Source organism: Penaeus chinensis, chromosome 11, assembly GCF_019202785.1.
Source record: "Penaeus chinensis breed Huanghai No. 1 chromosome 11, ASM1920278v2, whole genome shotgun sequence".
In the NCBI taxonomy this organism is placed as follows: domain Eukaryota; kingdom Metazoa; phylum Arthropoda; class Malacostraca; order Decapoda; family Penaeidae; genus Penaeus; species Penaeus chinensis.
The window spans coordinates 22,804,475-22,819,474 of record NC_061829.1 but is presented as its reverse complement, the minus strand read 5'-3'; the positions used below and the strand labels follow the sequence as shown (position 1 = coordinate 22,819,474).

Genomic DNA, 15,000 nt, shown 5'->3' with positions numbered 1-15,000 from the left:
ATATATATATATACACACACACATATATATACATACATATATATATATATATATATATATATATATATATATATATATATATATATATATGTATGTATATATATTACATATGTATATATATATACTATATATATATATATATATATATATATATATATATATATATATATATATATTATATGATATATATGTGTGTGTGTGCGTGTGCGTGTGCGTGTATGTGTGTGTGTGTGTGTGTGTGTGTGTGTGTGTGTGTGTGTGTGTGTGTGTGTGTGTGTGCATGTGCGTGTGCATGTGTGTGTGCATGTGCATGTGTGTGTGCCTGTGTGTGTGCCTGTGTGTGCGTGTGTGTGCGTGTGTGTGCGTGTGTGTGTGTGTGCGTGTGCGCGTGTGTGTGTGTGCGTGTGCGCGTGTGTGTGTGTGTGTGCGTGTCCGTGTGCGTGTCCGTGTGCGTGTGCTTGTGCGTGTGTGTTTGTGTATGGATCTGTGCCTGCATCTGTACCGGTATCTCTATATATATGTGTGTGTGTGTGTGTGTGTGTGTGTGTGTGTGTGTGTGTGTGTGTGTGTGTGTGTGTGTGTGTGTGTGTGTGTGTGTGTGTGTGTGTGTGTGTGTGTGTGTGTGAATAGTAACAATAGTCTTGAAATGTTAAACTTGTCCAATGCCTTGACATGTACTTCTTTTGTTTGTTTTTATTTTTGTACATGTGTTTTTTCTTTGAAATCTCTAGATATTTATTTATTTATTCATTAGATGCGTGGTCATGCTATGTTCAGCTCAGAGGAACGATCTTTAGATGAAGAGACACTTGAGTATGCTTGGTTGGTGGAGCTCACCATTGGAACACTCAAAGGCAAACTTACAACGCCTCAGGTATGGCAGATGTAATTACATTTGTTTGAACAGAGAATATTTATTGCGTCAGTTGAATATCAATATATAGTAAATGTAATGAAGATTGATGTTAACTGGAGTACATGTTCTTACATGGAGTCATATTTACTATGTATTTTGCTACTAATTATAACTTTTCTCTTACAGCTTCAGAACATCCTTACAGCTTTAGAAGGCTTTTTGCTGACTGTTGAGGACATGGAGAACAGTCTACGTCATCCACGACCCTACATGTTCTGCTATCATAATACCCCGCAGCCACAGTGCATTCATACCACTGCAGACCACTTTTGTCCTACTACAGATGCTATAAAGTACAAGATGGTACGAGCTTCTGTAGATGGTCTTAATTTGAATTTGGTGGAATCTGGAACTATTCTTAGTATAGAGGTAAGTTTAAGAAAAGGAAGAATCATATTTTTTCATTATCAGGTTTACATAATTTGACCACGTATAAGCCCATCACTTTATTATTGTTGTGATAATCATATTAACCTAGTGTTGCTATTTTGTAACTCTACTTGCTGTCATGCTATTGTTATTTCTTTCAGAAAATATGGATTTTAGATTTCAATTTAATCAAAAAACGTTTATGGTCAGTGTAGTTATATTATCTGTTTATTTTTTAGGGACAGGGATAAGCTGTGATTGTTATCTGGTAAAGGTTTCCAATGAAGTTATATCATTTTTCAGGTTTATCCTATAAGAGTAGCAACATGCAATCTTCATGGTCAGCATACAAGGTCTGGAATTACTGCCCATATCCAGAACATAAGTGCACGAAACTACATCTGTGGTCAGTCAGGCCTAAAAGAGAATGGAGGACGTATAGAGGTGGCTTCCACATGTGGGACTTCCACAAGTGGTGCTGGTGGTGGTGGACTTGGCTTGGCTGATGTGTATTCTGATGTTTGGCTTGAGTCCTCTTCTGTTATGCTGGGGCCAGTGTATGTTGATGCAGCAACCAGTATGGATGTCTTGCACCATGACATGCAGCTTATCCAACACAAGTAAGGAATATATTTTGATATCACTGCATGGTACTTTGACTTAAAAAGTGAAATCTTTCTTTCCTCCTCCTTCAGCTCCTCCTTTTCTAATGTACTGCTTCTCTGTAAAGTGTTGTTATTTCATGTTTTCATTATTTCTGTACAACACACATTCAAAACCATATTAAAGTATACAAACCGTACCACATTCATAAATTTTTCCTTTCTCGCAGGTTCCTTAAACTGCACGATGAAAAGACTAAGCGCCTGTGGTTCCTCTGGGCTCAAGAGACCACCAAGGTATCTGCGCAGGTATTTGGCAAGTGTGGCTGTGTTGGAGGCTGTGCCTTCTTTGGAAACAACAGGAATGGATTACTTTTCTTCAAGCCAGGAAAGCAAGACTTTTATAATGGCTTGAATATAGCCCAGTTGAGGTATGTTTGATTGGTGAGCAGTGATGCTGTAATTAATGTTTTTTTTCTTTTCTACACACTTTGTTTGGTATTTTTTTTTGTTTTACATAGCCAACCTTGCAATTGTTATATCTTTATTCACTGTGTAATAAGTATGATCTGTTGTTTTCTATCACAAATGATACAAATTAAAATGTTAATAATTGTTTACAAAAATGACTACATCCAGCTACTCCTGGGAACCCACAAACCTTGCTGTATGAATTATAAACCTTCATAACCCAGGGGCTTCACCCCCACACCCCCCACTTGATCTTCATATTTCCCTATTGAGGCTCTGCCCCCAGACCTCCACCTTTGTGGCATTTGTCATGACATATTTTCTTCATTTCCAATGGTATCATCAATCATCATTTGCATGTGGGGTTTTATATCTATTGTCTTTGTATTTCAGAGTGAATGAGAGAACAGAGGACCCTGGTTATGGCCAAAGTATCCTTCAGGAAGGTCAGCTTGTATTTCAGAGTGGGGCATATTCTGAGCTTTCTCAGAGCCAGTATGACTCGCATGCAACTGCTAATAAAGATCACTATGCTCTCAGCTCTGGCTACATGAAGAGTGCATCTCCAGCCACTCCAGCAGATATACATCGTGGAAACAGTGCTCTCCATCACATTTCAGATATACATTGTACAGATAGACTAAACCCACGACACCATTACCAGAGGGAAGTCTCAGTTACTAGCCATGATTCAGACCACCATATAGTAGATATGGAGTCCAGGAGCCCCAAGGGAGCTGATGAATCCAAGGATGTGGTTCTGGGTGTACCTGGAGCATCTCCTGGTAGTCTATCAGACCTAAGACGGTCTGTGGATAATGTGAATAGTGCAAGGCAGTCAAAGATGCCTTCTAGTTTGTCCCTGCAAACTGAACTGCCACTGCATGCAGCCAGTGGTCCCAGGCTGTCAGTGAGTGGAATGAGAGAGTCAAATTCAAAGCAGTCACTGTCTAGTCAGCAGAGTCTTTTGACTAGTGTGCAAAGGACCATCTCTATTGGTAGTGAAACACAGTCAGAAGCTTTCTTTTCAGCCAATGAAGACCAAGTAAGTTGAGGTTAAAGAGATTTCTGAGATTGCTAAGATGATATACAGTTTATGTACTTAATATTGTGAAGTGTCCAACATTAGCTTATCCATATATCTGTACAGTTTCAGTAAGTAGGCAAGTTTTAGAGGAGGTCACTATCAGATCTGTTTTTGCCAGATGACTGTCGTTGGAAATGGAGAAGGAACACTGTCAAGAGTATCATCACAACTGAGCCTGCAGCCAGTACTGGAAGATCAGCATTCACAGATGAGGACTGATCTCTCTAGTGAGACATCAACACCTCCAACTCCACATCATGATCCCAGTAAACTTACCATCAGTTCTGGAAGTTATCATAGGTTTGTATTATGATTTTTATTGTGTGCAACATTGTTTTTATAAGCATTAATTTATGTTTCAGAATTTTTCAGGTGTTATGCTTCTGGAACTTAATTATTTTCTTTTAGTAGTGGAGATTTATTATGCTTTTGGGATGTTATAGAAAAAATTATTATGTACTGTATTGGAATGGAAAAGAAGGATAGTTTCAAAGTGTAATTTTAGTTAATTTTAATGACTATTTATATTTGTTTTTTCTTGCAATCAAAGTTTCATTTGTATGAACCTTTTCTAGTACTGAGGAAGGCTACAAAAACCAATCATCTTCCTGTAGTAGAAGTAGACATGATAGTAGCAGAAGCACAAGCAGCTGTAGCAGCAGTGGTCACAGTCCATGCCTAGACCACAGCCAAGCATCCCTCCTGCATTCGCTTGGCTCTGAATCTTCGAGAGGATCTGAATACCACCAACCAAAGAGATCCAGAAGGAAGAGGGAGAGGATTCAGGTAATGAAATCGCAAAGGAAGTAGGTACTGATTCAGGCAAAAAATTTGGTACTTATAGATGATTCTTGATTTTGTGAAAATGTTTGTTTTAAGATGAGGAATGCTTTCAAAAACGTTTTCAGAAACTTTTTAGAATTTCATGGAGTCATGTACTAAACTGATAAAACAGTGGAGAAATTAACAGACCAGTCTTTACTTGATTTTATAGCCAGCATCATATTTTTCAAGATAATAACCTTGTTTTTGGAACAGGCATCACTGGACTGCAGTGGAGATAGCAGTTCGGAGGTCGGAAGTGTATCTAGCACGTCCTTCATATCTGCAGTTTCATCTCAAGAGGACATTGCCCTAGTAGATCTTCACATGCAACTCAACAAACCAATTACTGAGTCTCCACTTCTCATGTCTTCCTATATTAACCACATGACTCAAGTATGAAGGGCTAGTTTATTATTGTTTTTAGGCTATGTTTTTCATATTTTCAAATGGTATTTATTGTTATTTGAAATCCCGTTCATATTTTTTATCAGCTAAATGTTTCATTTCTATAAGTAGATGTTTCAAGTTTCGCAAGAGGTCAGAATAATCCAATGCCGATGGGCATGACGTGTACATATGTGCTATGCCCACTAAGTCACCAATGAGCAAGTTACGAGTATTGCCTGTCTCGCCCATTTACCATTTTCTTTGATTTATGAAAATATTTTACGTTATCTTATTTTGCTGTTACTAATGTTTATAACATGATAGTAATTATAATGTTTATAATAAAAATAACACCATTGATATTCATAGCACCAGTAAAGAATACGTTTTTCATGCCAATTCAAATCAGGTAAGGTCACAAGATCTGCCAATTGACTCCTTTGTGGCTAAGCCTTTCTAAAAATATAGAAAATGAGCACAACATTTTCCCCATTTTTTATTAATTTTCCCTGGCGGCATTGGGTTAAAGGAATGTCTTGTGCATAGAATAAAAAATAAACTCTGTGAACCAAACTTTAATGTTAAAAAGCCCTTTATTCCTCTTTATTCTTCCATCCTAAATCATGACCATTAGCTGTTCAGCTCTCCTCTTATATATTGTGCAGAGCAATAATTTTTAATGTATTTTTATTGAGAAAATGTTTAAGATATACAGGTAGATAATGATACTGTTAATGTAAAAGATCTTGCAGTGTGCTTATGTATTATTGGATACTGTAGATACAGTTGTAGTTTTTGTTAATAATGAAGTAAGTATCAGTAAAAAACTTATTAGCCGTTGATAGCGGGATGTTACTAGAATTACTGCAATACTTTCAGTTACGTTTGTTACTGTTTTCAATATATTATGCGATGTTAAAATTGTTGTTTAGTTATTCAGCTTATACAGTTATATTATTTGCATGATCTCCACATTGTTCCTCATGTCATTTTAGCTTCGATGTATGAACTGGGACACCCCGATGCCAAGCTTCAAGGCCTGCAATTGTGGAGCTCCAGAGTGTCACATTCCAGTTTTTGAGAAAATAAGTGAAGGCTTCACAGCTATCAGGATGGTTGACAGTGGAAGATTGGCCCCCCCAAGGTCTCCTCCTCCTGCATCAGGTCGCACACCATCACACCCTTACACCTGGGATACTCCAATATTCACATGGGGAGATACACAGGATGAGATGGGTCATGAGGATTCACAGGTACTTAATTTAAGATTACTGAAATAGAATGTGATTTTTTTATTGATCTGTTTTAACATTTTATAAATATTAGATAAAAAGACAGCTTGGTTAATTGTAAGATTAATTGCAGGATGTGGTTGGTGGGGTATGTGATGCTAATACTACACGTACCACTGTGGTAGTGAAGCTGAAGAAAGATATAGACATAACACTTTCTCCAATGGCTCTAGAATCTGCCCAACTATTTATTGAGGTAAGTAAAATCTTACAAGCTAAATGATTTTTAATGCTCCCATGTCTTTCTCTTCCTATGCTTGCTCCATTACTATTAACTCCTAAACATTCTTCTAGTTCCACTGTTTTAGACTAAAGTAAACGATTTTTTTTTTTTTTTTTACGGCATTTATTTCTCTTTAAAGGCTCTTACACCAGTGATGGAGCAGCTGCATCCCATGTCAATTATCAACCGTGCACACATGAAATCATTGTCTGCAGTTGCGGGGCAGAATACCCTCAAAAAGGAACGTTACATGTACTGGTCTCGGCTCAGAGATAAAAAAGTAGCAGGAACACCTGAACAATCGGCTGTCCTAAGCACAACCTACCAAGAGAGTTGTTTCAAGCAAATGCAGGGACAAGTCACAGTGCCTAGGGTAAGTACAAAGATTCTGCGAGCTCCAATATGATAATCAAATCTTGACATAGAATGATCACCTTCAAATATGCAGCAGAGCCTAGTGTGTTGATTAAATTTAGATAAACCCTCAGGATCTCAGTATATTTGTGGCATACAAGGAATAGTATCCTTCAGTCAAGCAAATTATATTACAGAGGACAATTTACAGTTTTCTTCTTGATATCATTATAGATTAAAATTTGAAATATTGCAATAATACACAGAAATTATATACAGACACTTCTTTATTTTATTCTGTAATGTTGTATTGTGATGCCATGAAATTGATAGACTGCTAATTGTCTATGGATTAGTGTTTAATGTGGTTAACCCACTGTCACTTGGAAAATGTTGCCTTTGATGTAATAATATGTTGTGAAATATCTCTACATATAGATGGCTCTGCAAGTGCTTAGTCGCAAAGGGAGTGACCTCACCTTCTGTATTATTTCATTATCTGTGATATTACTAAGATTAATAACAATTTAATAATCATAATATCAATAAGAATAATAACAGTATTGATATCAATAATATTAGAAAGAAAAACACATTTTCCTGCCAATTCAAGGAATGGGGAAATCAGGACCGGTCACTAGGTCATACTGCTAAGCTCCTTGCTGGCTGAGCACATGGACCCTGTATGTAACAAAATTCACAAATAACTACAGGGGGTATTACATAAATCCATGGTGATTGGATTAATAAACCAAATTCACAGTGGGCATGGCTGTAGACACATGCCATCCTGAGGGCATCGGGTTAATGTTTAATGTTTGGAAAATATCAGCATAGAGGTTAAATATTGTGGGGAATAATGTTGGTTTAGCTTTAAAACAAAGAGCCTTGAGGCAAGAATGTGAATAGTGGAAAGGTATCATATTCTTTAAGGAGAGTAAAACACAACTGTGCAAATGCATTCTATGAAATTTATCATATTTTTAGATTTTTTGTTTTGATATTAATATATTTCTCATTTGTTAATATAAATATGTATATATTTTCTTAGGAAATCAGAATTAGAAATTAATGTAAGATTCTTTTTAACAAATATTTTTCTTCAATCAGGTGAACATTACACTACTGCAAGCATCCGTGGTAGAGGAAGTTATATCATTCTCCGCCCTTGATAACATACGGGACTTGACATGTGTGTCTTTATTCTCTGTGTGCCTGGATAATGTTAGCCTTCAGTTTTATTCTGGACACCAGTCAAAAAAATCAGTCCATATGTACATGAGGAATCCGCATGATCCTGTTATGCAAAAGAAGGTAAAGTATAAGTCCCCATGATGTTATCTATCTTTCTCTATATTTGGTATCAGATACTTTTAACAGTTTTTTATTGCTATGTTAATATAGTTTGTTCAGTCGACCTTAGTGTTAAAGTGTCATTTGATATCATTTTGCATCAGGTGCTTCATTGGTGTATACTTCTTTATGTGCATCTTGTCATGATATTCATATCTTGGTTCAGTCTGAATAAAGCTTAGAGATCCAGTGGTGAAGATATTAAATAAAAACAACTTAAAAGCATGTTCAGTCATGGTTGTCCGTATTCATGCCAGATTTATCTGTTTGTAGCCATGATATATAGTATATTATAATTATTTTCAGTCTTTTAAGAAAATTAAGATGTATAGTGTTATAAGGGCAATAATGATTTTAGTTGCTTGTATATACCTAGCATTTGTATAATATAAAGTTTGATCAAAGGAATCCAAACTTTCATAATAACTCAATCTAGGCCAGTGGCTCTTAACTTTGGTGGATGTACAGAACACCAAATTTTATCTGTGCAGCTGTAAATAATCAACAGAAGATGTTTTCCTAAGGTTTTTTGTTTTATAATGTAAATGAAATGATGCCCTGAAGAAGCAATGCCGCAAAAAAGGCCCTAGGCATATTCACCTTTTTTTGCTCTTCCTTTCATTGCTTTATTTGTGACTTGTTTAGTATTAATCCTTCAGATATTTTCATTGTATATACTCACCTGACTTGCCACCTAGCCATGCTTCACTAAATTGCATCTTTGGGTTTTGGCAGAGCAGGCAATACTCCATAGTACTGAAATAAGGAAAATAGTTGATAGTATTGGCATTATGGATTTTTCTCACATACTGTATGTCTGTTATGTAATTCATGATGAAATCTATTAATCTTTTACCGCTGGGTGGCATGTACATACATGCTATGTACATACATGCCATGGCATGCCTGGACTATATTCTAGGTGGCATGTGCATACATGCCATGGTGTGCATTCTATGGTGCCGACACCATCCCCTGGCAGCGGGGCTTGGGCCACTATGAATACAGCCTGGAAGCGAGGGCTTTCGGATCGGGAGACTGCCTGGCGGGATTGGGATAATATCAGTTATATTAGATATATATATATATATATTTTTTTTTTTTTTCTTTACTCTTCAAGGGAAAAGGTAAAGCAAGACATGCAGTTGATTTACTAGCAGAACCAGTTTACATTGAGACTTCTGAGAAACAACAGGAGGAAAATATGATGTCTGTTGATGTGAACAAGATGCATGTCCAGCTGAGGCGCCTCAAGAATGAAAGTGTTTTGCTTAAGGATGCTAGCATAACAGCAGTACCAAACCACAGATCTAAAGTAAGTTTACAAAATAGTAAAAAAATACTTACTGGTTTTGGTTTTAGAGCATATACAAAAAGTGGAAAAGGTATTGGCTAATAAGTTGAATCTTCCTGGACTGTTTTTCTAGAGGTCAATTAATGAACATTAATATTTCCCCCAGGTGTTGTTTACCTTCAAGCGCTGTGCTCGTGTGAACAGCGAGGAAGGAGACATTGGAGGCTCAGCAGGAACCCCAGTTATGGAGGATGACAGAATGGGTTTCATTATGTTTGAGGCAGGCTTGGAGAATGTTGCATTAAGGTATATTGCTCTATGTCATATTTTGAATAATCATGAGTAGTTGCAAAGACAGGTAATTTTAAGATAGTAAGTAACAAAGAACTATATCTGATATTATTAATTTGTATGTGGGCATGAATATAGCATCCTTAAGAAATGATCTCTTAGTATCTATGTCATAGAGTCTCAAATATGTAATGAAAAATCAAATGAGTAAATTCTTTAATACCTGGTACATTCTCCAGAGCTGTAAAGAGAAAAGGCTTTGGCCAGCAGCCTGAAGGTGGGAAGCTTGATGGTACTACAGGAGGAGGAAACAATGGAGCAACCACATCAGCATTTAGTGGTGCTGGTCAGAGCTCAAGCTCTGCACCAGGGACTGCCACAAATGAGCCTACAAAGACAGGACCTGAGATCCGCAAGGACTTTTCTGAACGACTAGGATCATCTTCTGTCTCTCAGATGTCTAACATGTCAAGCCATTCTGGAGTCCCCCATTCCAATTCATCTGCTGCAAATGAAAGTGTGAAAGATTTACCAGTAGTACAGGTAAGATTTTAAACTTTTTATTTCTTTAAGTAAAATAGTAGGATTCAGATGTGTGAACTGAATTACAGTCAAAGAAGAATTATATGTAATTATATGGTTAGACGTCATTTGGGTCTTGAATGTTCATATCATACATCAGTACAATGTATCATTTAAGAATTACTTGAGAAAAGCTTTTAAAACATGTAGAAGACTTACCTATATATACTGCAGAGTTGACTAACAAAGGGTTTACAGGCAAAGGTGCTATTGTTGATGTCTCACAGTGTCATACCTAAGTATGTGCTTATATTTCAGGCCAAAGACAAACGTGATATTACATCTTTCATGGTGGAATTGAGGACTGTTTGGTTCAATTTTGCTGCCCCCCCTCACACTCCTTTCACTAAGAAAATTGATTTCACAAGGTAAATATTGTAAATATTAACAATATTTGGCACGGCATTTTTCTTTAGTTATATGAAATATAGTAGATATAGTTAGTGCAGTAAATGACAGGAATAATTGTCTGAACTTTTTGAAAAATATAATTTCCTTTCCTCACTTTTTTCCAGACTGGACTGGAATTTGCTTAGTACAGCATCTCCCTCAATCAATGCTTGGATGAACCCAAGTGACCGACTCACTGTTGCAGTCATCCAGTTCCTGCATGCCTCAGAGATTCGCAGACTGGGGGTCATGGCCTCCCTTATGGCAGAAGCTCTTGATGTGCAGAGTCTGCATGTACCTGTCAAGGTATGTGTATTGAAGTATAGGAATGAACTTTAAATTATTTTGTTAAAACAGGATATGTATCTTGTTTAATCTTATTCAGTTTGTTTATTATTATTATTGGTTAAGGTTAGTGATGTTATTTACTGTTTCAGAATAAGTATGTCAAGCTGATGCCCCTTAGTCAGACTCTTCAAGAAGATCCTTCTTGTCAGTTGTGCACAGTGTTACGTCGATATGTTCTACAGTCATCTTCACGCACCATTGAGAGCAACTTAACACCACAACATCTTCCCAAGCTTGCTACTCTGAGACAGGTATAATGTGAAACAAAGATGATCTAAGAAAGTGTTTCTCATATTGGATTGATAAAAAAATTCAATTAAAACCCCATCTTCATCTCTCTTTTCCTTTTCTCCTATTTATATTACTTTTCCTGTCTTTTGGTTATAATCTTCTCAGATAAATTTTTTTATGTGTTAGAGATCTTTATCTTGATTGTAACTTCTAATTAAAAACGTGTCAATATATTTGAGCTCTGTTGTCCTTATCACAGAAGTAGCCTAGTCAGGGCAGCCTTCCGTCATATCTCCTTCCTCAAACCCTTTACACCTATATATAGTTTTCTTAGCACCTTCTTAGTTTGAAGGGCCACAGTGAGATTGCTCTGTTCACTCCTACCCTAATAAAATGTTTTATCACAGGGTGTAGTGGTACTAAGTCGGCAGTGGAAGAATGCATTGTACATGCCACTGTTGATGGAACAAACATTTAGAAACAAGCAGGCACGACCAACATTTAATTACAGGTTAGTGTACAATTTTTTTGCTGTGTGATGTTGAGTGTATTTTGCAGTCTTGAACTACAGTGTTTTGTCATGATGGTCCTATGTGTCCTGGATGATGTATCATCAAGGTATTGGCTTTGAGGAATTGCTGGTCCAGTGAGTTTAATGTCTATTTTAGGGATATTGGGCTATCATCACCCTCAGGATTCACTGTGAACCCAGAGGTCCTTTTTGGTGGGGAACTCTCAGAAAAGGCTCGACTCCTTTAGTTCTGTACAATACCAGAAAACTATGATTGTGGCTTTCTGCATATTGTATAAGCAATACTGTTCACCATGATTGTGTAAAGCCTGTCAAAAACTGGCTTTTATCTTAATACTAAGACATATGTAGTGCCATCTAATGTATCTTGTATTCTTTGGCAAGTCTCCTTCAGCTACACTTAGAATATCACTTCCATACTCCTGTTCCTATTGTAGACCCTTCTCTCTCTGAGTTAATGACACAGTTGCATTTGTCTGCCTCTTTTTTCTTGTGAGTGCATGTAGCGAGTGTGAGTTAGTAATTCTGGCACTGTATGGCATATTTCATCCAGCCACCCCCCCCTTTTCTTTTCTTTTCCCACATTTCGTCTCCTCATTACATATTATTACATATCACAGAATTACATCCTGGTGTATTTCTTTGTTTTTGCTATTTTTGCTTGTAGATATTCATAATTTTTAGATTTCATGTAATAAGAAAAATAAAATATGTCTTTTTATTTATGTGTTAATTGTAATTTATCTTCATTTTTATTCCTGTACATGTGGTAAGTTTTTCAATCTAATGCTTTATTAATGCTCTGTGTATTTGATATAAGACAATGAATTACACGTCTTCTGGTGTGTAAAATTGAGCTTCTGAAACACCACCAACTAAAGTTTTCCTTAGTGAAACTAGAAATATCAGGCCTTAGACTGTATATCCATGGATAATGTAGTAAGGAACATTTTTATGATATTGCATTCAACCTGACCAGCATTTTGACACTGTTCTTTACAGGCCAAATGCAGTACCAGAGGGTCGAGCAACACCAAAGTTTGATCCGACCCTAATAGCAACTGAAGTAACAGATGAGAAAACAACGCTTCTTGAGGCTGAAGGAGGATCACTACACTCTCGACAGGCTCAGGGTATGGCTTGCCTTTTTGTATTTTGAAATTAGGACATTTCATCACCAGTTATATCTCAGAGGCAAAGATCATCCTAAAACTTCATTCCCTATTTCTTCTTAATCTGTTATCTTTTGGTTGATACTCATTTTAATAGAGACAGTGAAGGACATTTATAATGTGTAAGCATATATTCATTCCACAGCTATCATCATTCACATAATTATTTCATTAAATTTGTAGATGCAAATTTTTTTAATTCTTAGAAGAACAGATTTAGTTTGTATTTAAGAAGGTTCCTGACCCATTGTATTCAGATAATGAGTCCCATAGGAATGAATTAGTGGTTGCTTAGTGAGTATATGATGGTTTTGTGATTGTTAGGTTGAGAGGATTTTCATTTAGTGGTTACTTTCTGTAAGATTTGATATTAGATATAAATTAACACCCATTATTCAATTTATAATTGAACTTAAAAAATAAATAGAGAGATAGATAAATAGATAGATAGATAGATAGATAGATAGATAGATAGATAGATAGATAGATAGATAGATAGATAGATAGATAGATAGATAGATAAATAGATAATTAGATAGATAGATAGAAAGATAGATAGATAGATAGATAGATAGATAGATAGATAGATAGATAGATAGATAGATAGATAGATAGATAGATAGATAGATAGATAGATAGATAGGTAGATTAATAGATAGATAGATAGATAGATAGATAGATAGATAGATAGATAGATAGATAGATAGATAGATAGATAGATAGATAGATAGATATATAATGCTCTTTTTTAAATAGAATTTTATATTGCTGTGGGAAGTGTCAGATATTCAGTTGTTTTGTTTCTGTTGCATCTAAATTGTTGTCATCATGCTTAGGCCATTAATTGTATTAACCCATTCGTCCCGGTATTTTTCGCTCATTGCTGAACCCTGCTCCTGGGAATAGTTGCCAGCCATGTGGGCCCCTGCTACGGGATTTTTTCTGGCGTGGCGCGGCTGCGCAAAGACCATCATATCAATTTTGCAGGAATCTGGCCATAGATTTTGTAGTAAAGTTGGGTTTTATATAAGGTTAATGTGCAGAAACTGCACTTTTCTCATGGTGTTTTCTAGGCATCCTTTCGCCTTTGTATTGAGGAGAGATACTGAATTGCTTCCAAGTTGTCTATATGAACAGATGACATCAACACTTTGATGCTAAAAGTTAGTGTTGTTTTTGAGCAAGAGGTCAAACTATGGACTTAGCCTTTTTTTTTTTTCCAAACTTTCAAATGAATAAAAATATGAAGCACAGCAGCAAGCCAAATATCGTTTTGATACTCAGAAGTAGTGCATCGTCCATATGAGAGATCAAACCATTTTTTTTTTTTTTAAATTTTATACAACAGAAAAGGAAGAAAAGCTGAAGTGAATGTAGCTTCTCTTTGATGCTCAAAAATAGCTTTGTATTTATATGAGAGGTCACACCGTGTAAGTTTAGCATTTTTTTTTCTTTCATATGAGACTTGTAAGAGAGAATAGAGTGCATTTAGCTTATTTATGAATTATAAAAGTTGCTGTTTTTGTATATAAGAGGTCAAAATGTGGACTTAGCTGCCTTTTTCAACTACAAAAAGGAGCACAAGAAACAGAATTGTACCCATCACCATTTTTATTATTTTTATGATTACACGTCATAATTAATTATGTCATAATTACATACCTTATAATTTCTTATGTCACATAATTATTAACCAGTCAAGTAAAACCATCAGCAGAGCCATCCATTGGGTAAAAAAAAATAAATAAACAGTCAGTCTGTAGTCAGTCATCATGGCAAAAACACTTGCCAAACGTTATGGGGCCCGTAGAAGCCATGGCAAGATTAGATACCATACGTGTTGGGATCCATTATGAGCATGGCAAGAATAGATGCCACATGGGGTGAATGGGTTAAGTTTGGTGCCAATTTTTTGTTGTTAGTCATACTAACCTCCACACTTTTCCAAAAGCGGTTTTCTTCCTGAAAGCTCCCCTAAAATCCTGAAAGCTTAGCCTTGATTAAGTAGGAATAGGGCTTTTGGAAGAGGGCTTCTGGAAGAGAGCATCCTTGGTGATATGACCTAGGAAGGTTAAAAATTGGCACCACTCCCTCCCTCAGCACATAGCTAGGCCCTGGTTACCTCATGCACTTTCTAATGGATCACTTAATGTCTTGCCATGCAATTGAAAAGATTTGATTTAATATAAATACTTTATTAAACTTTTTATTTAATTAAGTTTCAGTGGTTCAATCTTCTCACTTTAATTTGGATGCTAACCCTCCATAAAAGAAATGGCAA

General features: G+C 36.2%; 1 protein-coding gene across 7 annotated transcripts in view; it reads left to right on the top strand.

Moving 5' to 3' along the window:
* Nucleotides 1-15,000, top strand: part of LOC125030336 (transmembrane protein KIAA1109-like) — a 68,599-nt gene that overhangs the window by 14,791 nt on the left and 38,808 nt on the right. For 6 of the 7 annotated variants that reach the window (XM_047620316.1, XM_047620317.1, XM_047620320.1 and 3 more), the window contains exons 19-38: nt 755-874; nt 1,043-1,285; nt 1,589-1,905; nt 2,118-2,318; nt 2,752-3,403; nt 3,564-3,745; nt 4,021-4,231; nt 4,484-4,663; nt 5,653-5,910; nt 6,023-6,145; nt 6,312-6,545; nt 7,637-7,840; nt 9,000-9,194; nt 9,340-9,479; nt 9,704-10,007; nt 10,305-10,414; nt 10,562-10,742; nt 10,874-11,035; nt 11,423-11,526; nt 12,550-12,680. In XM_047620316.1, coding sequence (XP_047476272.1) covers nt 755-874; nt 1,043-1,285; nt 1,589-1,905; nt 2,118-2,318; nt 2,752-3,403; nt 3,564-3,745; nt 4,021-4,231; nt 4,484-4,663; nt 5,653-5,910; nt 6,023-6,145; nt 6,312-6,545; nt 7,637-7,840; nt 9,000-9,194; nt 9,340-9,479; nt 9,704-10,007; nt 10,305-10,414; nt 10,562-10,742; nt 10,874-11,035; nt 11,423-11,526; nt 12,550-12,680 — 4,252 coding nt within the window. The remainder of the gene's footprint in view (nt 1-754; nt 875-1,042; nt 1,286-1,588; nt 1,906-2,117; nt 2,319-2,751; nt 3,404-3,563; nt 3,746-4,020; nt 4,232-4,483; nt 4,664-5,652; nt 5,911-6,022; nt 6,146-6,311; nt 6,546-7,636; nt 7,841-8,999; nt 9,195-9,339; nt 9,480-9,703; nt 10,008-10,304; nt 10,415-10,561; nt 10,743-10,873; nt 11,036-11,422; nt 11,527-12,549; nt 12,681-15,000) is intronic. The other variant, XM_047620319.1, reaches the window with a different exon arrangement.